The following is a 19035-nucleotide window of genomic DNA, read 5'->3' as shown; positions in this document are numbered from 1 at the left end:
AATCATATCTGATTAAACAAAAGGAGAGTATTGAGGATGTTCTACCCTCGGTACCAAGAGTTGCTGTGTCCATGGCACTTTTTACCCTTAATTTCTTGAACTCTGATGCCCAAGGCTACACTGCGGCCGATCGCCACAGTTTAGAGCCTGATAGGCCAAAAGAAATGGTAAAATGGAAAGATTTCTTGACTGATCTCTGGAAAGGCCCGGATCCTATTCTTATAAGATCCAGGGGAGCTGTGTGTGTTTTTCCACAGGAGGAAGAAAACCCCTGTGGATCCCTGAAAGACTCACTCGAAGAGCTCCTTCACAACTCCAGAATAAGAAGGATGGAGGCCAAGTGGGTGATGAAGACTCTCCTACTCGGGATGATGGTTCCTAGTATGATGGGAGACTTACGGTGGGCCATCATGTCTACCTTCCCCCTACCGATGCCAGTGATGCATAATGCCCAAGTGTTCCCTAGATTTTTCACAGCTAATAGAGAGTTGGGGCTTCCCTTTTTGCCTTTAGATCCTCAGATACAGAGTTTTCAGGATGAGAGAACCTTGTCATTGGTAGGAAACTTGTGCTTTACTGTGATTTCTTCATTAAAGGATAATTTTATTCATATGGATCCAGAAAGATCTAATGCTAATCCTTTTGAATTAATGGAAGCTGTACTGATCTTTCTCCTATGGCAATGATTGCTGGAGGATATAGTGAGAAGGGACAGATTACTTTTGATTGGAAAGGGGCATTAGGCAACAGTCTGAGTGAGGGACAGAGCTCTGGATCATCTGATTGGTCCTCCTCCAATGTTAAGTATACCCCTTTTAGGAGAACTAATTATTCAGCTGCTCCAATTTGTGTTTGGCTGCCCTTTATTTGGGTTGTGAGTAATGATACCTTAGGTAAGAATCAGAAAGAAATAAATTGCTCTGCTTAGAATTGTTTTTATGCATTATGCTTGGATGCTATTAAGCATCCTTTTGCTTTGGTAATGCGCATGCCTCGATTTGTTCCAGTTCCTGTTGAGGTGCCAAGTAGTTTGAGTTTGTTTAGGGAAAAGTGAAATTTTTGGGATCTCTGCTATTATTGTGGGCCTGATAGCTGCCGCCGCGGTTACTGCTTCGGTTACCGCCTCGGCCCTTGCACTTTCTGCCACTGTGCATACAACTCAAACCATTAATGAACTATCGGCCACTGTGACCATGGCCCTAGATAAACAGGCCACTGCCAATTCTCAGATACAAGGAGGCCTGATGTTGGTAAACCAACAGATTAATTTGGTTCAGGAACAATTGGATATATTGTGGCAGATGGCCCAATTGGGATGTGAACAAAAGTTGCCTGGCCTTTGTGTCACTTCAGTACAATATGAGAATTTTACAAGAGCAGCTAACCTGTCAAAAGCTCTGTCTCAACATTTATTACAGAATTGGACTTTTGAGTTTGAGCAGACACTCCGTGAGTTGAGAATGGCGATCCTGCAAGTGAATTCGACGCATCTGGATCTTTCTCTGATGGAAGGCCTCTCCTCCTGGATTTCATCTGCATTTTCTTATTTTAAGGAATGGGTGGGGGTGGGATCATTTAGCCTAGTTCTCTGCTGTGGAATAGTGTTGATGCTTTGGATGGTGTGTAAGCTCAGAGCCCAAACAAAAGAGACAAAGTGATGGTGGCACAAGCACTTGCTGCCTTAGAACACGGAGCCTCCCCTGACATTTGGTTAACCATGTTAAAGCAATAGGTCGCTGGCCTCCCGGCTCTTGCACCCCACAAGGCTAGTCTCATTGCACGGGATAGAGTGGGTAGGCTTCAGCAGCCCAAGGAGTTGCAAGGCTAAGCACTGCACAGGAGAGGTCTGCGGTATAACGACTTTCTCCTGGGAGATAAGTCATCTTGCATGAAGGTTCTATGTCATGATCTCCTTCCCCCATTAAAACGACATCGGGACTGGTCAGGGCTCCCTCTGGGGATAAGACCCTGGAGAGGAGCTTTGTACATGTTCCAAATTTGCACATGGGGATTTGACCTCTATCTCCACTCCAAAGTTGTGGGTGTCCTATGGCTTCAAAAATAAATGAATAGGGGGAGATGTGAGGAGCCGCCCTCGCTATCGCTGTCGCCATTAGAAGATGGCGCTGACATCTGCTGTCAGTTGGAGTTTACCGTTTAAGCTGTGCCTCACCCGTCATCTGGGGTGATGAGCAAACCACCAATCTCGGCTCTACACGTCTCACTCGGAGCTCCTAGCCTTATATAAGGGGCTGGGTTTCTTAGCTTGGGGTCTCCCTCTCAGAAGCTGATCATCTATCTCTCAAGATGTATTAAAGCTTTACTGCAGAAGGATCCGAGTGTCCTGCGTCGTTCTTGCTGGCGAGACGGTAGCGCGGGACAATGGAGGAATTTTAGGCACTACAGATGGAACATAGTATCTGAGAGGCTGTGTTGACTTACAGACCCTTGGGACAGACAGGGGCTGTGTTATTAAGAAAGAAATAAACTCAGAAGACATCCAAAGCCTAGTATGGACCTTTAGTAGGGTTTCTGAGTCACATGGTAGAATGTTATTTTAATGAGATATGTAGGTTTTGGCAGATGTGAATGATTTAAAATAGCATGTGAATTGGGTTCCTAAGGTGTAAGCATTCGTGTAGAAACTAGGAAAATGGAGGGGAGGGGTAGCAGAATTCCTGGGGGTAAAATTTACAGGAAAACAATATGTAGAAATACTAAGTCTTTGGAATGTTGAGGAAAAGTAACCGTACTTGGGATACGGATATTGACAGTTGTTTTTTTAAAGGGAAATCACTTACATGAGAAACTGATAACCAGATTGGTGTTCTGAGAATCCAATCTCAGTAGTACTCAGAGAACCAAGGAGAACCCCCAAAAGAGAGCAAATGCCCCTCTCCTCAGATCTTTATTCCACACGCTCCATATGCACCTGTAGCCATGCCTAAACGGGCATGGTCAGCGCCATAGGTACCTAGAGATCTCTCCCTACATTGGAAGGATTTAAAATCTTAGACACAGTTTACCACATGATGAAAGAAAGAATGAAATATGGGGATGGACAAGGAATGCCCACTGCATGTCATGCTGTGCGGGAAACAGGTCTCACAGGCTGTTACAAGCACAACTGCTCTTGTAATGAAATTACCTGTGTTGCATGTGAAAAAGGACCATATAAACAGAAAGCAAAGTCTCACATTGACTTGTGGATTTGTTGATACTCTATTGCTCTGCACATACTTGAGTTTCAGTGGATGTTGACACTTGATTATATCTTAATTCATGATGCCCTCAAAAAGTACTAGGGTGGGATAGGTGACAAGAAATGGACACAGGACTGTAGCAGGTGAAAAACTTGAGTTTCCCCTGTGAGAACAGTTATACTCAAGAGTGTATGATATAAATTTCTCGCCTGTAGGAGAACCTTTGGAGGCTAGGGTACATGCTGTACACTATGCCTTAACATGTAAGCTCTGATGGCAGGGAAGACAGACAGTTGCTTAGCCTAGGTAGAGCTGTGCAGATCAGACAATATACACAGCTTGGGAGTCATGGTAAAAATTGTAAAATCCATCAAAATTTAGGAAGTTTAAAAATTATTTGTCCAATAAAAATCACATTAAATATTTCAATATGGATTGTGGAAAAGCTAGATGGGTTATAGAAAATATTGTAAATGCCACAGCTTCAACAGACTTCAAAAAGACAATGAGTCTCCTCATTGTTACAGTACACAAAAAACAAGAGCACCTTTGAAAGGAAAAGTGATGTGAGTTATGGAGTTTTTTTATTGGCATTGAACCTTGGCAATGTCTAATACTGTTTTAGCACCTGACTACCAAGAACAATTTTTGTTCACTTTGTACTGGACTATCAGAGTACATATACAGAGTTACCTTTACCCATTCTCTGTTCTAAGATGATGTCTTGAGGATATTTTGCTAACAAAAAGTTAAAATATTTTGTTATAAAGATGATATAAATGCTAAATTTTGAGTATTTTTACATTTTAGAAAGCATCTAAATACATACAAGTTCATATAAAGGAATGAGAATGGTGAAAGAATTATTTTTCCCATTTTTTAATTTCATTTTACATTCCAAGCATAGTTCTCACTCCAATCCCTCCTCCCACGACCTCTCTCTTCCTCCCATCCCTCTCTCCTCTTCCCACCCCTCTCCTCCTCTCATCCCCCTCTCCTTCTCCCACACCCCATCACCCCCTCACACACCCAGCCCACTACCATGAGGAGTCAATATAGTCTGGCACAATAGTGACAAAAGCAAGGCATAGTTGTAAAAACTGTGACGGTATTACAGTCAAATAAGAAACATCAAGCAAGTGTATTTAGGAAATCCTTCCACAGCTGGTATAAATATAAACAAGCTGCAAATATTCTTGCAGATCCTAAGATGTCCATAATTTTTTAAACACCAGTTTACATCAGTTGTACTTCCTTTAGATCTTAGATTTCTACTGTTATGCTGAAACATCGTGATAGCATGTTCCTGGATAAAAGAGGATGAAACTATAACTTGTAGAGTTGAGTTTAACAGCAGCATGAATGTAAATATTTCAAGAGACAGCCTAAAATAATCTGTGCTGAGTTGTGTTGTATTAAAAGACCTGCATTTATGAATGACCTATCTGAGAAAAGAGAACTGGTCAGTGCTGTTCAGCAACTATGGGGACAACACGTGAAAGGAAATATATCATAGAACAGGAATCAGAAAGAGTCTGATATTTTCCATATAGTAATCTACAAACCACTGAGTGTTCCTAAGAGTCAAGAAACAAATTTCTCTTGTTAAAATATATGCCACTTGCCCTCAAGTACCACTGTAAAATGATCACTGATACAATATAAAGTCTAGTGACAGGGAATCAAGCCATGGTATTGTCCTAATGCTCTCCTGTCTTAAGGTTTCTAATTTCTAACAAATGAGTCCATAACATTTAAATTCCACTACATCAATTCCACTGATGTTTGACATAATTGCTCAACCAGATTTTCCCCTTTGTGAAGATGTAAATTGAAATGATGAATGTTGCATATTTTCTGTGCAAAGCAAAATAATTGAAACACTTCATATAGTGTTTAATAAACTGAAATATTACAATATTGGAGGTAAAAAAGAAAACAAGTCATGAGACATACAATTTCATGTCATCCTACTGAACATTATTTCAACATCTTCACAGCTATTTTTGACAAAAGATTTTGGAATTTGTTCCATGTATGATGCAGCTCTCCATTTCATTCAGAAAATTGACATTACCTTTTAGAGTACCTACATATGCTAGTGATATATTAGATAGTTGTAAAAGTTGCTAACAATATAACTGTTACAAAGTAAGAAAATACTATAAAGTTTTGTCTATATTGTTTGTGGATATATCTTTAAATATACAAATGAATAAATAAATTAGCACATTTTTATGCCACATACAAAAAATAGCTTCTGCAAAGCCTAGAGACTGAAATATTGAAAAGATATATCAGCCTGAATGTGCTTGCACTGAAAAAGGGAGAACCACATAACTCATAATTAGTGTTATAAAACCCATTACATACAATCATAGTTGATATTTGTTTTGTATAGTGTTGTGCTTGTAGAGTTACATAAGAATTCTGGCAAAGAGGAGTGGACAAATGGGCTCAAAAGTTGACAGGGGTTGAGGAACTATGAAACACAAAACCCATAGCTGTGTCTGCTTTACTTCTTTAATCTTCCTGGAGGCTGTACATAGGGCCTTTGCAACATTAGTCATGAGCAGCAATAGAACCCATTCAGAGAAGTCCGTTAATGAAATCCACAGCTTCATCATGGAATTCCCTTTGCTGTCTTTATATTAGAAGATAATTTTAATTTTAGACCTAAAACTCCAAGTTTTCCCAGTAAAGTAGAAACCTTCATTTCCTATAAACATCTGTAATGATGCCACTGTGCACTTCATTCCCTTGTTATTAAAGAAAAGTACATGCAAAAACCACTACCTCCTTTGAAAAATCGAATATATGAAATGATACAGACTACCATATCAGCTAAGCTTTTTTTCCCTAAATGTTTCTCTCAACAAGCTGTGTAAACTGCATTTACACTTCTAAAATTAAGTTACAAGATTAAAATAGTGGTATCATTTGAGAAGTTGGTAATTCCTGAATATGAAACATAAGATTGTAAGGTCCTTAAAATTATACATTAGTGACCTATTGAAAATTAATTTGCGTGCCAGACATTCATAGCACATGCCTTTAATCCCAGCACTCAGGAGGCAGAGGCTGGTGGATTTCTGTGAGTTTGAGACCAGTCTGGCCTACAAGGGGTAGTTCCAGGACAGCCTCCAAAGTCACAGAAAAACCATGTCTCAAAAAACAAATAAAATAAAAAAATTCATTTGTGTAATAGTAAAATTAATATATAACTAATATTGAAATCTGTCATGAGTGAGCACACTCATGTAATGTCTACAAAGGCTCTCAAAAGACAGGCTGTTACTGATACAAATTTATATTTCATGAAGAAAACAATTTTCCAACAGCTATTGTACATTATAAAAAGCTAAAATGTCTTCCCCTATTTCAGGTCTTTTACAAGTAGAAATCATCCAGTGAAACCAAGCATGTAGATGATAATGTATTTGAAGGAAAACAAATGGTCACTTTGGAGCATAAACTAAGTATTAAACATCACTTGGCATCTAAAACAAAGCAAAGGACAGCAATTCACCTAGGTCCAGTTTTTTAATACCTAAACATTTAATGGATAGTAGATAACACGTGTATATGGCATTACAATTATCTTCGGAAATATTTTTGACTGTTTCTTTTTTATTTTATATATATATTATTTTAAAATTTAAATTTAAATTAGAAACAAGGTTGCTTCACTTAGGAAATATTTTAACTACGATGTATGTATCAGATGAAGAATATTCAGCTCAGGCATTTTTTGGCCTGCTTTCTCTGAAGAAAGCAAAATCAGCTATTTTCCCCTTAGAAACACAGCACCAGTTTGTCATATTCACCAAATACATCTTTCAAATACTTGTTGTTCTCAAATTGAACAGATTTTTATTTTTTATATTGCATATGGAAATTACACAGGGAAGCATGAAAAGCAGGAGTAATTGAGTTCTGTCTAGGTCTTCTTACCCTGTTTACAACATTTTTCACAGTAAGTAGCATAAACCAAAATCATATATGCTATGTATTGACCACTCACTTCCTACATTCCTAGCATACCCTAACTCCATCTCTACAAATCTATCTTTCTCACATTCATGTCTATTTACTTTGTCTGATGACCCACAAAAATTGATCAACGGCATATCTCTGATTATCATTTAACCATTAAAGCCTGGTGGAATCAACAATGTGAATACTGTTAAAGGCAGCAATTCCTCTTGTACCAGAATCTGTCATTAGCCAATAGATGAAAGTAAAAGTAGGGCTCTGTGAACCTTTCTGTCTTATTGACTGATTATCTGGTCTTGTGTGGACCCATTAAAGATGATACAGTGGTTGTGTATGTCTGGGGAACATCATTTTTAACCCTTCACCCTATCTGCTGATTCTTACATAGTTCCTGTTCCTCTCCCTCAATGCAATCTGAGTCTTACAGGGGTGATATGAATTACTTATTTAAGGTCATGACAATAATCATTGCCTATTCTCTACATCTTGTACAATCATGAGTCTCCACTTTATCACTACCCATTGTAAGAATTGACTTCTCTGATTAAAGCTGCAAGCTTGTTTTGTTTATAAGCATGGGTGGTTGGGAGGCAGTCTGCTATGTCAGGTTAGTTAACCATCAGAATTATGCTACATGTACAGACCTAATACCTCTCTAGACTGGGGTTGTTAGTCATTTTTACAGTATTAGGCATTGTAGGGTATTCATTACGACTGCAATATTCAAGTCAGTGTCTCCTACAAAAGAAAATTGTAGAACTTCTATTTTTGCATTATTTCTTCACAAATCCCTTCTGATTAATTCAGTAACAGTTGTAACTCACTATCAAAAGTTCTATGATTTTCATTACATGCAAAAGGATCCACATTTGCTATTATTTCTGAAAATGCTTTTGATATGTATTCATCATGACAGTGAGTTCCAACAAAGCTTTATCAACAGTGGAGGGGAATCACAGCCATAAAGCTCTGTAGAGCAACAAAATGAGAACAAATTCCTGTTGAATTCTCATTGATGATTCTCCATGCTAAGATTTTTTTCATTTGTTGTCTGTGTATGCCTTTGGCACTCTCCTAAAACCATATCATTTTAACAAAAAGTCATGTAAAATATTTAAGATGCATTTTGCAAACGAAGTCATGTCCTCAACCTGTCATCTGCCAGCTACACTGACACAAAACTCATGCTATTTACAAATGGAAAGAAACATCACAATGTCCTCTTGAAGAAGCACTGAGGCAACAAAATCCTTCTCCTGGATTTCTGTACCAGGCAGAAAAAAGTAAAATGTTTTAAGACACCAATTTTATGAAATAAAACTAATAAAATAATGTAGAAAGGAAGGATGATAGAATGGATGGAACTTGCAAATATAATGTATGACTCTGGAACCTTTATTCTTGGAACTGTGTGGCATACATTATTAATATAACTAAACTTAAGAATCATCATAACGTAATAAATATACATATATTGATGATGTCTAAAACATGATATTATCTTCAAATGCAATGTTACCAGTATTCTAAAAGTAATACAAATGACAGAGTATTTTTTTTGTTTTTGGAGACAGGGTTTCTCTGTATTGTTTTGGAGGCTATCCTAGAACTAGCTCTCTAGACCAGGCTGACCTCGAACTCACAGAGATCCACCTGCCTCTGTCTCCTGAGTGCTGGGATTAAAGCATGCCCCACCAATACTTGGCCATATTGCTTTAAACAATAACAAGAATTATTCACTACTTCCAAGGACAATGTTTATAGTGAAAATGGAAAAGTAAAATAAAATTTGCCCTATTATTAAAAGAAGAAAAATGACCAAAGAAGATATTCTACCCAGGGTAAGGAAACAAGCAAACAAACAAAAAACAACTATAAAGTAAAAACTGAAAATAAGAAACCTCCAGTTTTCCTTTACATGGTAAAAACAAAATCTGATATGAAAGATCATAACAATCAAACACAGAAAATCTGTTATGACTATAAACAAATAGAAATTTTGATTAAAATATTTTCTTGCTCAGAGTGTTTCTTAATGCATCTTTAACATCTTTGTTCCTCAAGCTATAAAGTAATGGATTCAGCATGGGAATTACACTGGTATAAATAATTGAAAATGCTTTTGCATTATTCATTGGTCCATCTGAGTTGGGCTTGAAATACATAAATGCACCAGACCCAAAGAACAGAGAGACAGCTATTATGTGTGAGCTGCAAGTGCTGAAGGCTTTTGATCTGCCCTCAGTGAACCTCATTTGGAATATGCTGGAAAGGATGTAGCCATAAGAGATAAAGATGATGACAGTGGGCACAATGATGTCTTTTCCTGCTACAATGAAAATCTCTATCTTATTAACGTAAGTGTTGGTGCATGAGAGCTGTAGCAAAGGGAGGACATCACAGAAATAGTGGTTGATGGTGTTTCCATCACAGAAGGTCAGTCTCAGGACATATCCAGTGTGGATCATGGCACTAGAAAACCCCATGAAGTATGAACCAAGCATAAGATAGGAACACACCTTGGGAGACATGGCAACATTATACAACAGTGGATTGCCAATGGCCACATAGCGATCATAGGCCATTGATGTCAGGACATAAACCTCAGAAACAACACAAAAACAAAATAAATAAAACTGAGTCATACATTCTACATAAGAGATAATATTTTCCTTTAATATGAAGTTCATTAGCATTTTGGGTATAATTACAGAAGAGTAACAAAAGTCTACAAAGGATAAATTACAAAGGAAAAAATACATAGGGGTGTGAAGGTGAGAATTCAGCACAATGAGAATAATTAAAGCCAAGTTCCACAATACTGTTATCATGTACATTACTAAAAAGAGCAGGAACAGGAGTATTTGGAGGTTAGGCTGGCCTGTTAACCCCAAGAGAATGAATTCAGTTATCATAGAGACATTTGCCACAGCCATTCTAAGACATCCTGTGAAACGACAACAACAAAAATGGTGATATTAGAGAATCATGCGAAACGTGCCACAGTTGTTTTACAGAACTGAGAGCAGTGTTGTCAAATCCTATGGTGATTGTAATAGAAGTCAAGGGAAAGGGAGAAGTGGGATGCTTATAGCAACATTGCCCTTACCTCATCTCACTATTTCTTTTTGTTTCATATCTTCCCTGATACAAATAGAAGCTTTAGTAACCTGTATTTTCCATCCATCCAGAGTGAATTCTGGCGAGTTAGAACTGTGAATCCTGTTTCAAATATAAAACAAAAGAACCAGAATGTAGGAATGTACAGTTGCATTTGGTTTCACGTGAGAATTGTACATTTAAAGTGAACTTGCTAATCTGAGCTTCACAAAACAGGTATCTACAGACTCTTTAAAAGACTGTTTGCTTGTCTGTGGTATTTATCTAGAAATTTCCCTTGGATTTTAGAACTTTATAAAATGAGAGGGATATGGCCAAACTCTGGTCCTTGGACAGAATCAGTTTAAAGTCACATTAACAAAACACGTTTGGGGACACATTATATTTAATGCTCTTTGTGTGTATTCTCAGTTATAGTCACACAAGGAGAAGTATGAATCTGGAGGTTGGAATACAGGAAGAGAAAATTAGATGATTCTGGTTAAAATGAAATAAAATTCAATCGTCCAACATAGTTAATTTCTAGACTTTCAATGTGTCAATGAAAAGTATCTATGTCACATTGTATATCCAAATTTCCTAACATGATACAATAGAAAGTATCATTACATATGGATACACAAAAGGTTCCCCCCAAAAAAGGATGCATGTGCCAATTAGCTTCACAGTAAATTTATTTCCAAGTGAATCAAAAGGAGCATATACCAATTAACTTCATTGAAAAGTTATTTCATGGTGATTTGAAAACAGGAAATTATATATATATATATATATATATATATATATATATATATACACCTTAAAGGTAAATTATTTCCATATATCATTACACATACATATCAAGTTGTTTTAAAGATCAAGAATGTAATATGATTGCTTACAAAGCTAGTCTATTACTTATCCATTATTTACTGCTGAGGTCCTTGACGAGCAATTTCAGGCTCTGTATCGTTGAGTTTCTTATTATTCCAAAGGCTTGTGTCACAAAAAATGCTCTAACACTCCCAACTTGATCATTTTCAATGGTAATCCTTAATCCACTCAAGTATTTTAAAAAGGAACATATTGTCTATTATCATACTAGCCACTGAGCAGACACTTCAGATGAGGTTAGTAATGCAATACACTTGGCAATATGCAAAGTAGAAGCTTATTCAGTGTCTTCTCAGGAACAGACAGCAGATATAAAGAGGGAAGGAGCTATTAGCACATCCATTCTAACCTGTGCTGGGTAACTCAGATCTTGGGGATTTGAGTGGTGTACACATTTCTCTATGGGGATTTAATGTTTTCTATGCTTGAGCCAATTCTCAATGGCCTGCAGCCAATCATTTCCATCTCTTCAGGGATAGCTATTGTTTTGGTTCTTTTTCTCAATGATCACAGTCTCTACTAATTATGTTACATACAATCCCCTACCAAGTTGATGCAAAATACATCAGATATTATCTCTTACAACATTTCTCTCAAATCAGATTATTTTGTTTAATTGGGACCTCGGGAAGTGGATCTAAGCACTTTATACTCACCAGCCAAGTGCTCTGCAACCAAACCATTCTCCTCAATCTTCAAAAACAAAATAACTGTAATATGCTATGTAATTTCTAAGATTTACACTCTCTCTAAATTCCTACTTGAATGTCCCTCTTACCCTCCTTAAACACAACACTTTAATGATTGGCTCAGTATTTCCTATACCTGTTGAAGAGCAGAATGAGGACTAAAAATTTAAAAGGTCTGTATTTTGTTTCTTTCTTATCCACTTCCTTAAAATGATAGTTTGGAGAGGTTATTGAACATCTCCTTGCCTCAGGTTTTGCTTTGTAAAATAGGAATGGTCAATGTAGAACATCTTTCATTGGATTTTGTAGTGATTTAGAAAAATAAGGGGAGGGAGATCAAATAATGCCCTGCCTATTAGAAAGGATGAAATATTGTCTGAGTATATGTACTCTTGGACTTATGAGAAGGCTCTGTGCATATTAATTAATTATTATTTGATAATATCTTAAATTGAAAAACTTTTAAAATGAAATTTTAAAATGGGTTTATCAACACCCCTAGAGATTACTGGCTTGAGGTGGGTGTGTTTGAAATGTGTACACAGCAGCTTCATGCTGGAACTATCTATAAATATTAAATACCAGAAATGGATGTTGAACTGGTATTAGTTATTCAAATAAAACTCATTTTGAAACACACTTGCAGCATCAACTAAATTGTAGAAGGAATACATATGAAAAATGTCATCCAATGTTTTACATTCATGTATTTGTTATTCACAAAGCCTGTTGTGTGAGTCAGAACCTTATTATATTAATATTGCATATGGTTTACATATGGGCATCCACAGTCTGTCAATATTCGGTGTATTGAATAAAATGTATTAAAAATTCTGTTAAGCCAGTAGCAAATTCTCATAATTCCAGCTCTCAGGAGGTTAAGGTCAGAAGGTCATAATTTCCAGGACAGTTTACCTTAAATACCAACTATATTTTTTAACTAGTGCTCAACTTAGTTAGCAATAAAATTTCCGGACACTGGAAATAGAACCCAACCATGTTACTGGCCTGGACAAGCAGGTTCAGTAACAAGGTCCTGAGGGGGGAGAATCATAAGATTAAAATATAAAGAAAAAATTTAAAAAGCATCCAATATCCCCATCCTTACTTTTTCTTACTTTCATGGCCTACTTTTTCACTGGTTGTTGTTACATGCACAAATATATATGTCTATGTACATATATTCCTAAATATAACTGGGCCAGCATGCCTAATGTTACTTTACAAATGTATTTTCAGGGCTGACCATTCAATATTGGATATCCAATTTGTTTGCTCTCCTCTGAAGAAAATGATTTCTTCTACTTTCAGTATTCTTTAGTTAACTATCTTGTGGACTTTTTCCCATTTAATTTATATTTTATGAATTGTAACTAGACTATATCATGTTATGAAAATTAGTGTGTATATCTTTGTCTCAGTTTGTGTTTGTTGGTAGTAAACAAGGTATAACTAAACGTTGTTAGGCACTTAAACACTATAAAATTTGCTAAAACACTATAAAATTTTTGTCTATGTTGTATGTATAAGTTTTAAAAAATCTGTTTAGATATGTAAATGAGTGAATGAATCAATATATACACCCTCATGGCATAATCAATAAATTTCTCCTTCAGAGCCCAGAAATTCAAATAAGATCTCCCTATAACTAAATGTGCTTGCACAGTTAAGAAGCAGGGCCACAGACCATATAATTATGCTATATACTCATCGAATAACAACAGGAATTGAAATCAGTGTGTGTATTCGCGTCTGCAGCATAGCATGGCAATTCAGATAGATTTAATTGAGTTAATCTTACACTAAGGTGGAGAAAATTAAAAAATAATGCTGAACACACTGTAATGCCTGTTCTGACTTCATCAGTCTTCCTGAGGAGTGCATGCCCTCATAGCCATTGCAATAAACACTGTCTCAGAGGAGCAGTAGCAGCTTGCTTATGGAAGTGGTCAATTAATTAAATTCAGTGTTTTACTAAGAAACTTACTTTGCTGCCATTTTTTTAGGAGACTCGCTTTTTGTTACGGGTTTAAAATTTAAAGCAGATTATCAATTTCCTAATACTCCAGCCAAAGTAGATAACATGGCTTCCAGTGCAACTCATATTTGTGACCACATCAGTAACATTATCTTCTTTTCATATATATTCTGTAGTCATTTGTACAGTATTCAAACAAATACAAACTTTGTTTTACAATAATTGACAGACTAAAGTAGACAGGTGACAGATACAAGACCTCAAGTCTGCACAATGAACACAGGCAAATAAACAGTGTTGAGAGCAGAAACTCTGAAAACATATATACAAGTAAAATTATACAGACATACAGGTTGCATATATATGTATGTAAGAGCAATTAATGAAAAAAATGACATGTATTAGGAAGAGATCAAGGAAGGTATATGAAAGGGTTTGGAGAGATGAAACGGATGTTTGAAAGGATATGATATGTAATCTCAAAAAGTAAAACGTATGTGTAAAAACATCATTTTGTTGTAAAATGGTAAGAGTAGGAAATGGTTGGAAAATATGACAATTGAGTGAATGCTTTTTGAGAAATACAAATACGTGAATAAAAATTAATTTAAGTGTTAAATCCAGTAAGTTTCTTTCCTTTAAACATTTCTCCATTTGATATTTACAAAAATCATTTATACTTCCAAAGGTGAATTTTATAAAGAAAATGAAAATATGAAACAAAATTATAGAATTAATTGATCTTCTCTAAAAAAGCAATTGACACTGTTTTTAGGGCATTTTGTATTTTTGTACTGTATATTTTCAAAAGAGAGTTATTACCCTGTTAACGTCACATTTGATAACTGAATAATAATGAATTCCATCAAGATTTCCCCCTATGATTAGTGTTGCAAGTCTCAATGACTTGGGACTGATCCAGACCCCCTGAATGTGGGTGTCAGTGAGGAGGCCTAGGCGATCTATGGGGCCTTGGGTAGTAGATCTATATTTATCCCTGGCATACAAATGGACTTTGGGTGCCCATCTTACAATGAGAGATGCTCTCTCAGCCTGGACTGTTGCGGGAGGGCCTAGGCCCTACCCTGGATGACATGACAGACTATGGAGATCCTCCATGAAGGTACTCACCCTCCCTGGTGAAAGGAATGGGGATAGGGGAAGGGGGAAGGGAGGCATTGATGGGAGGGTGTCGGAGGAAGGGAGGGAGAGGGACCTGGGATTGACATGTGAAGCAACCTTGTTTCCAATTTAAATTTAAAAATAAGAAAGACATAAAAATGCACATTTATTCAACTAAGTAAACAATTATACAAAAGGTATGATATATAAAAGCAAAAAAAAACCTGCTTCCAAGTCAACTGTTTTGCAAATGGATTAAACTTGAAAGAACAGACACTTCAGTTGATCTAAGCTAAAAGGTCAAGAAGCTATAACTTAAGAATTACCATAACTCCTTCAATAAAAACTAAGCATACAGTAGGAGTCATTTAAGGAAGCAAGTGACTAGTGATGTACTTCTTAAAATTAGCCATGCTTGATATTTGAACAAGGCAATTAAGAAAACAAATTACTTAGGATCAATTTTATAAAACTAAAAGTAATTGAAACAGTACATGTTGCTACAATCATAAAAGGAAGGACTTAGTATGGAATGGCATCAAATCAGTATTTCTAGGTTCAGTCATGTTTTGTCTGTATTTTTGTTATTTTTTGTTTGGTTTGTGTTTTTGTTTTTGGTTTGATCCATGGGAAATATTTTTTGTTTGTTTTGTTTGTATTTGGTTTGCTTTGTTTTGACTTGGTTTTATCCATCAGAAACACTAACATCCCTGTTGATTTTTATTAGTTTATCATGGAAAGCTTAACCAAAGCTTCCTCAACACTTAAGGGGTTTTAAGTGATTAAAGCTCTATAAAGCAAAATTACATCTGATAAACTTTCTGTGTGATTTTAATGGATAATTTCCACACTGACATGTCTTGTTTATTTAACATGTCTTGTATCCTTTGACATATCCCAATACCAGAAACCTCTCAAAAAAGAACTCAGATATGTTTTTATTTAAAGACATCAGTCCTACTTTGATACAATCATTACCTAAACATTCAGGCACTAAAGACATGCTCCTCTTAAAAAAAACAACAACAGCAAGAGTATATTTTAACAAATATTGAAGCTGCAACACACTTGCACTCAGTTTATCTATCATTAAGAACCAAGGACAGACAAACCAAAAATTTAAAATTCTACTCTTTTTTCTTTAAGGAAATAATAGTAATAGCATAGACAGAAATACAGAGAAAATGATGATAGGCGTAAAAGAGTGAAGGTTTTTTTTAAAAAATGATAGTCATTGGAAAATATGCGCACTATCAATCTAGCTGAGTTTCAACACATTATTTGTGTTGGAAATTTATTTTAAAAATACAACTGAGCTTATTTATACTCAGATTAAATATCAAACAACCGAGAGATAAATGTGTACTGCATATTCTTTACAGATGTGCTGTTTATTATATTCAATAGCAGATACAGGAATAGCTATGTGTGTTAAACAATGGCTTCGGAAACCTGTGTGATTGTGTTAAGAGGCTGTAAATACAACTGAATATAGAATGCTGGAACCTTATGTCACTCGAATATTGATTGTGACCTTCCCTCCACAAAGATCTGTGAGCACTCTATTAAAGCTATAATCAATGATATATATATATATGCATATATATATGATTTGAAAAGCAAAGTGATTGGAAGAAAAACTGTGTGTAGTAAGGAAAAATAAAATAACTATACAAACCTAGGAAATAAAATTTAATCCTTGTGGCAAGAATGAAATACAGCAAAAGAACTCCATCTGAACACATACTACTCACAGGATCACTCAGTGGTCTAACAAGCACAAAGAGGGTTAATGTCTGAACAAAAACTCCTTCTCAGTATTTTACTTTAACATCTTTGTTTTTCAACTGTAGATGAAATGGTTCATCATGGGAACCACAATTGTGTAAAAGGTGGAAAAGATTTTTCCCTCGCCCAGAGACCCTGTTCTGGAACGCTTAAGATACATGACTGCATATGATCCAAACAACAGCAAGAGAGCAAGTGTGTGTGAATGCTGGTGCTGAAAGCTTTAGACCTGCTCTCAGTGGAGTTTAGTTGGAAGACACTGGAGAGAACAAAACCATGTGAGGTAAAGAAAGATGATTGCAGAAAAACTTGTTTGTCCCTACAATGTAAACCTCTATCTCACTGACACTTGTGCTGGTGTAAGAGAGCTGGAACAGAAGCTGGAGGTCACAGAAATAATGATTGATGGTGTTTCTGCTGCAGAGGACGATCTCTGAACACATCTTGTATGGATCATGGCATCAGAAAACCCCATCAAATATGACCCAGACATAAGATAGGACCACACCTTACAGGATATGGCAACGTTATACTCGAGTGGATTGCAGATAGCCACATAGTGATCATAAGCCATTCATGTTACCACATAACATTTAAAAATGGCAAAAACTAGAGAAATAGAGCTGAGTCATGCCTCCCATATAAGAGATAATATTCTTCGGTAATATGAAGTTCATCAGCATTTTGGGTGTAATAACAGAAGAGAAACAGAAGTCAATGAAGGAAAGATAAAGAGGAAGAAGTACATGGGGGTGGGTATGTGAGAATTTAACACAATTAGAATGATCAAAGCCAAATTGCCCAATGAAGTTATAATATACATTACAAGGAAGAGTATGAAAAGGGAGTATTTGTAACCCAGGCTTGAATGTAAAACCCAAGAGAACAAATTCCATTACCATAGAGTCATTTGCCAGAGCAAATTTTTGGTAAGAGAATCTTCAGAAGTGGGAAAATTTATGCTGAAATTAGAGGAACACACAGAGCATTCAATAATTACTTTTTCATATACAATCTTGAAGAACATACTGAGAATGTCTAGAAATAACCCACATGAAATAAGTGATTCTGTTTCTTGCTCTAGTGTAATATGGAGTTAAAATGTCTCCCCACTGGAGTCTCTGGTCGAAATACATGTGAAGAATACCACAAACCTGTGTATGTTCATAATCTTATATTCTCATACCCCAGCAGATATCTTTAACAACTGAACAGGGGGGATTTCTTTATTGCTTCATCCTGTGCCAAAAATAGAGAAAAGCAAGACACATGTGTTAAGAAAATTGATACATGTAGAAAAATTTGGTATCTGTCCATTGAGAGGCAGATTTTGTTGAAATGTGATGTCCAGTGACTCTGAACATTCTCTGCCTGGTTGTATGGTATATTCTTCTGTTAAATACAAATATCAGCACAGAATAAAATGTGGAGAAAAGATGAAATGAAGAAACCTAAGAGTCACACCAATGTGAAGTCACTATGCAAGTCAGAAAGCAGCAATATTAAGAGGAAACACGTCATTATCACCATATACGTTTGATTTAATAGGATATATTTGACACAAGCAGACCTGATATTGGCTGGTGGGAATTATGAGAAAGTAAATCGGGTGATATGTCCAAGGTGAAGAAGAAAATCATGTTGATTCCTTAATGTAGTTATTTTACTCTTCTGAAGGCAAACAGCATGTTCCAATCCTTTTTCTTTGCTTCTAAAAGAAGGTTGCTCAGGTTGGTTTTCTGAAACCACTCAGACATACCTCTAAGCTCTTCCTCATAGGCTGAAATGCTGCTCTTTTCCAACGGCTTTCTTTTTATCACACTGAGCACTTCTGTGACTTCAGAAGCTTCAAATGAGTTTAATTTTATGATGCACTTTGAGTATGAAAGATTGAAGCTGTCTGTGTCTCCTCCAAGGGTGCAGATCTTTGAAAGGAAAACTTAATGAGGGGACATGTGCTTGCTAGAACACGATATCTTTATTTGCATGTCCTTCTCTTTGGGGCCATACAGCCTTTGTTCTTAAGCTAATATTGAACTCCTATTTCTTAATCATCTTCATCTCTTCAGGAAAATCAATTATTTATGTCTTTACTCATTCCCACACTTTAAATGTTGCTATTCTGTAGAAATTACCCCCAGACTTTCTAATTAGTTTATTAAAAATTGTTCAAGGAGCTCATCAACATATTTCAGATATTAATCTCTCTTGATGTTTCTATAAGCAATTACAAATCATTTTTTTCTTGTTATAAGGAGGAATCTCA

The 19035-nt window shown here is 36.1% G+C and overlaps 1 protein-coding gene and 2 pseudogenes across 1 annotated transcript; all 3 read right to left on the bottom strand.

Annotated features, from left to right (window-relative positions):
- Positions 1–9202: 9202 nt before the first annotated feature.
- LOC101835057 (olfactory receptor 145-like) lies at positions 9203–10135 on the bottom strand. Its single transcript, XM_005069364.1, has one exon. It carries the CDS (start codon positions 10133–10135, stop codon positions 9203–9205), a length of 933 nt encoding a protein of 310 aa, XP_005069421.1.
- A 5038-nt stretch (positions 10136–15173) lies between these two features.
- LOC121133574 lies at positions 15174–15293 on the bottom strand (annotated as a pseudogene).
- A 1510-nt stretch (positions 15294–16803) lies between these two features.
- On the bottom strand, positions 16804–18526 carry LOC101841172 (annotated as a pseudogene).
- Between the last annotated feature and the right edge of the window lie 509 nt (positions 18527–19035).

Source organism: Mesocricetus auratus, unplaced genomic scaffold (genome assembly GCF_017639785.1).
Source record: "Mesocricetus auratus isolate SY011 unplaced genomic scaffold, BCM_Maur_2.0 Super-Scaffold_100022, whole genome shotgun sequence".
Classification (NCBI taxonomy): Eukaryota; Metazoa; Chordata; class Mammalia; order Rodentia; family Cricetidae; genus Mesocricetus; species Mesocricetus auratus.
Note: the sequence above shows the minus strand (reverse complement) of the source record. Positions and strands in the feature narration are given on the sequence as shown.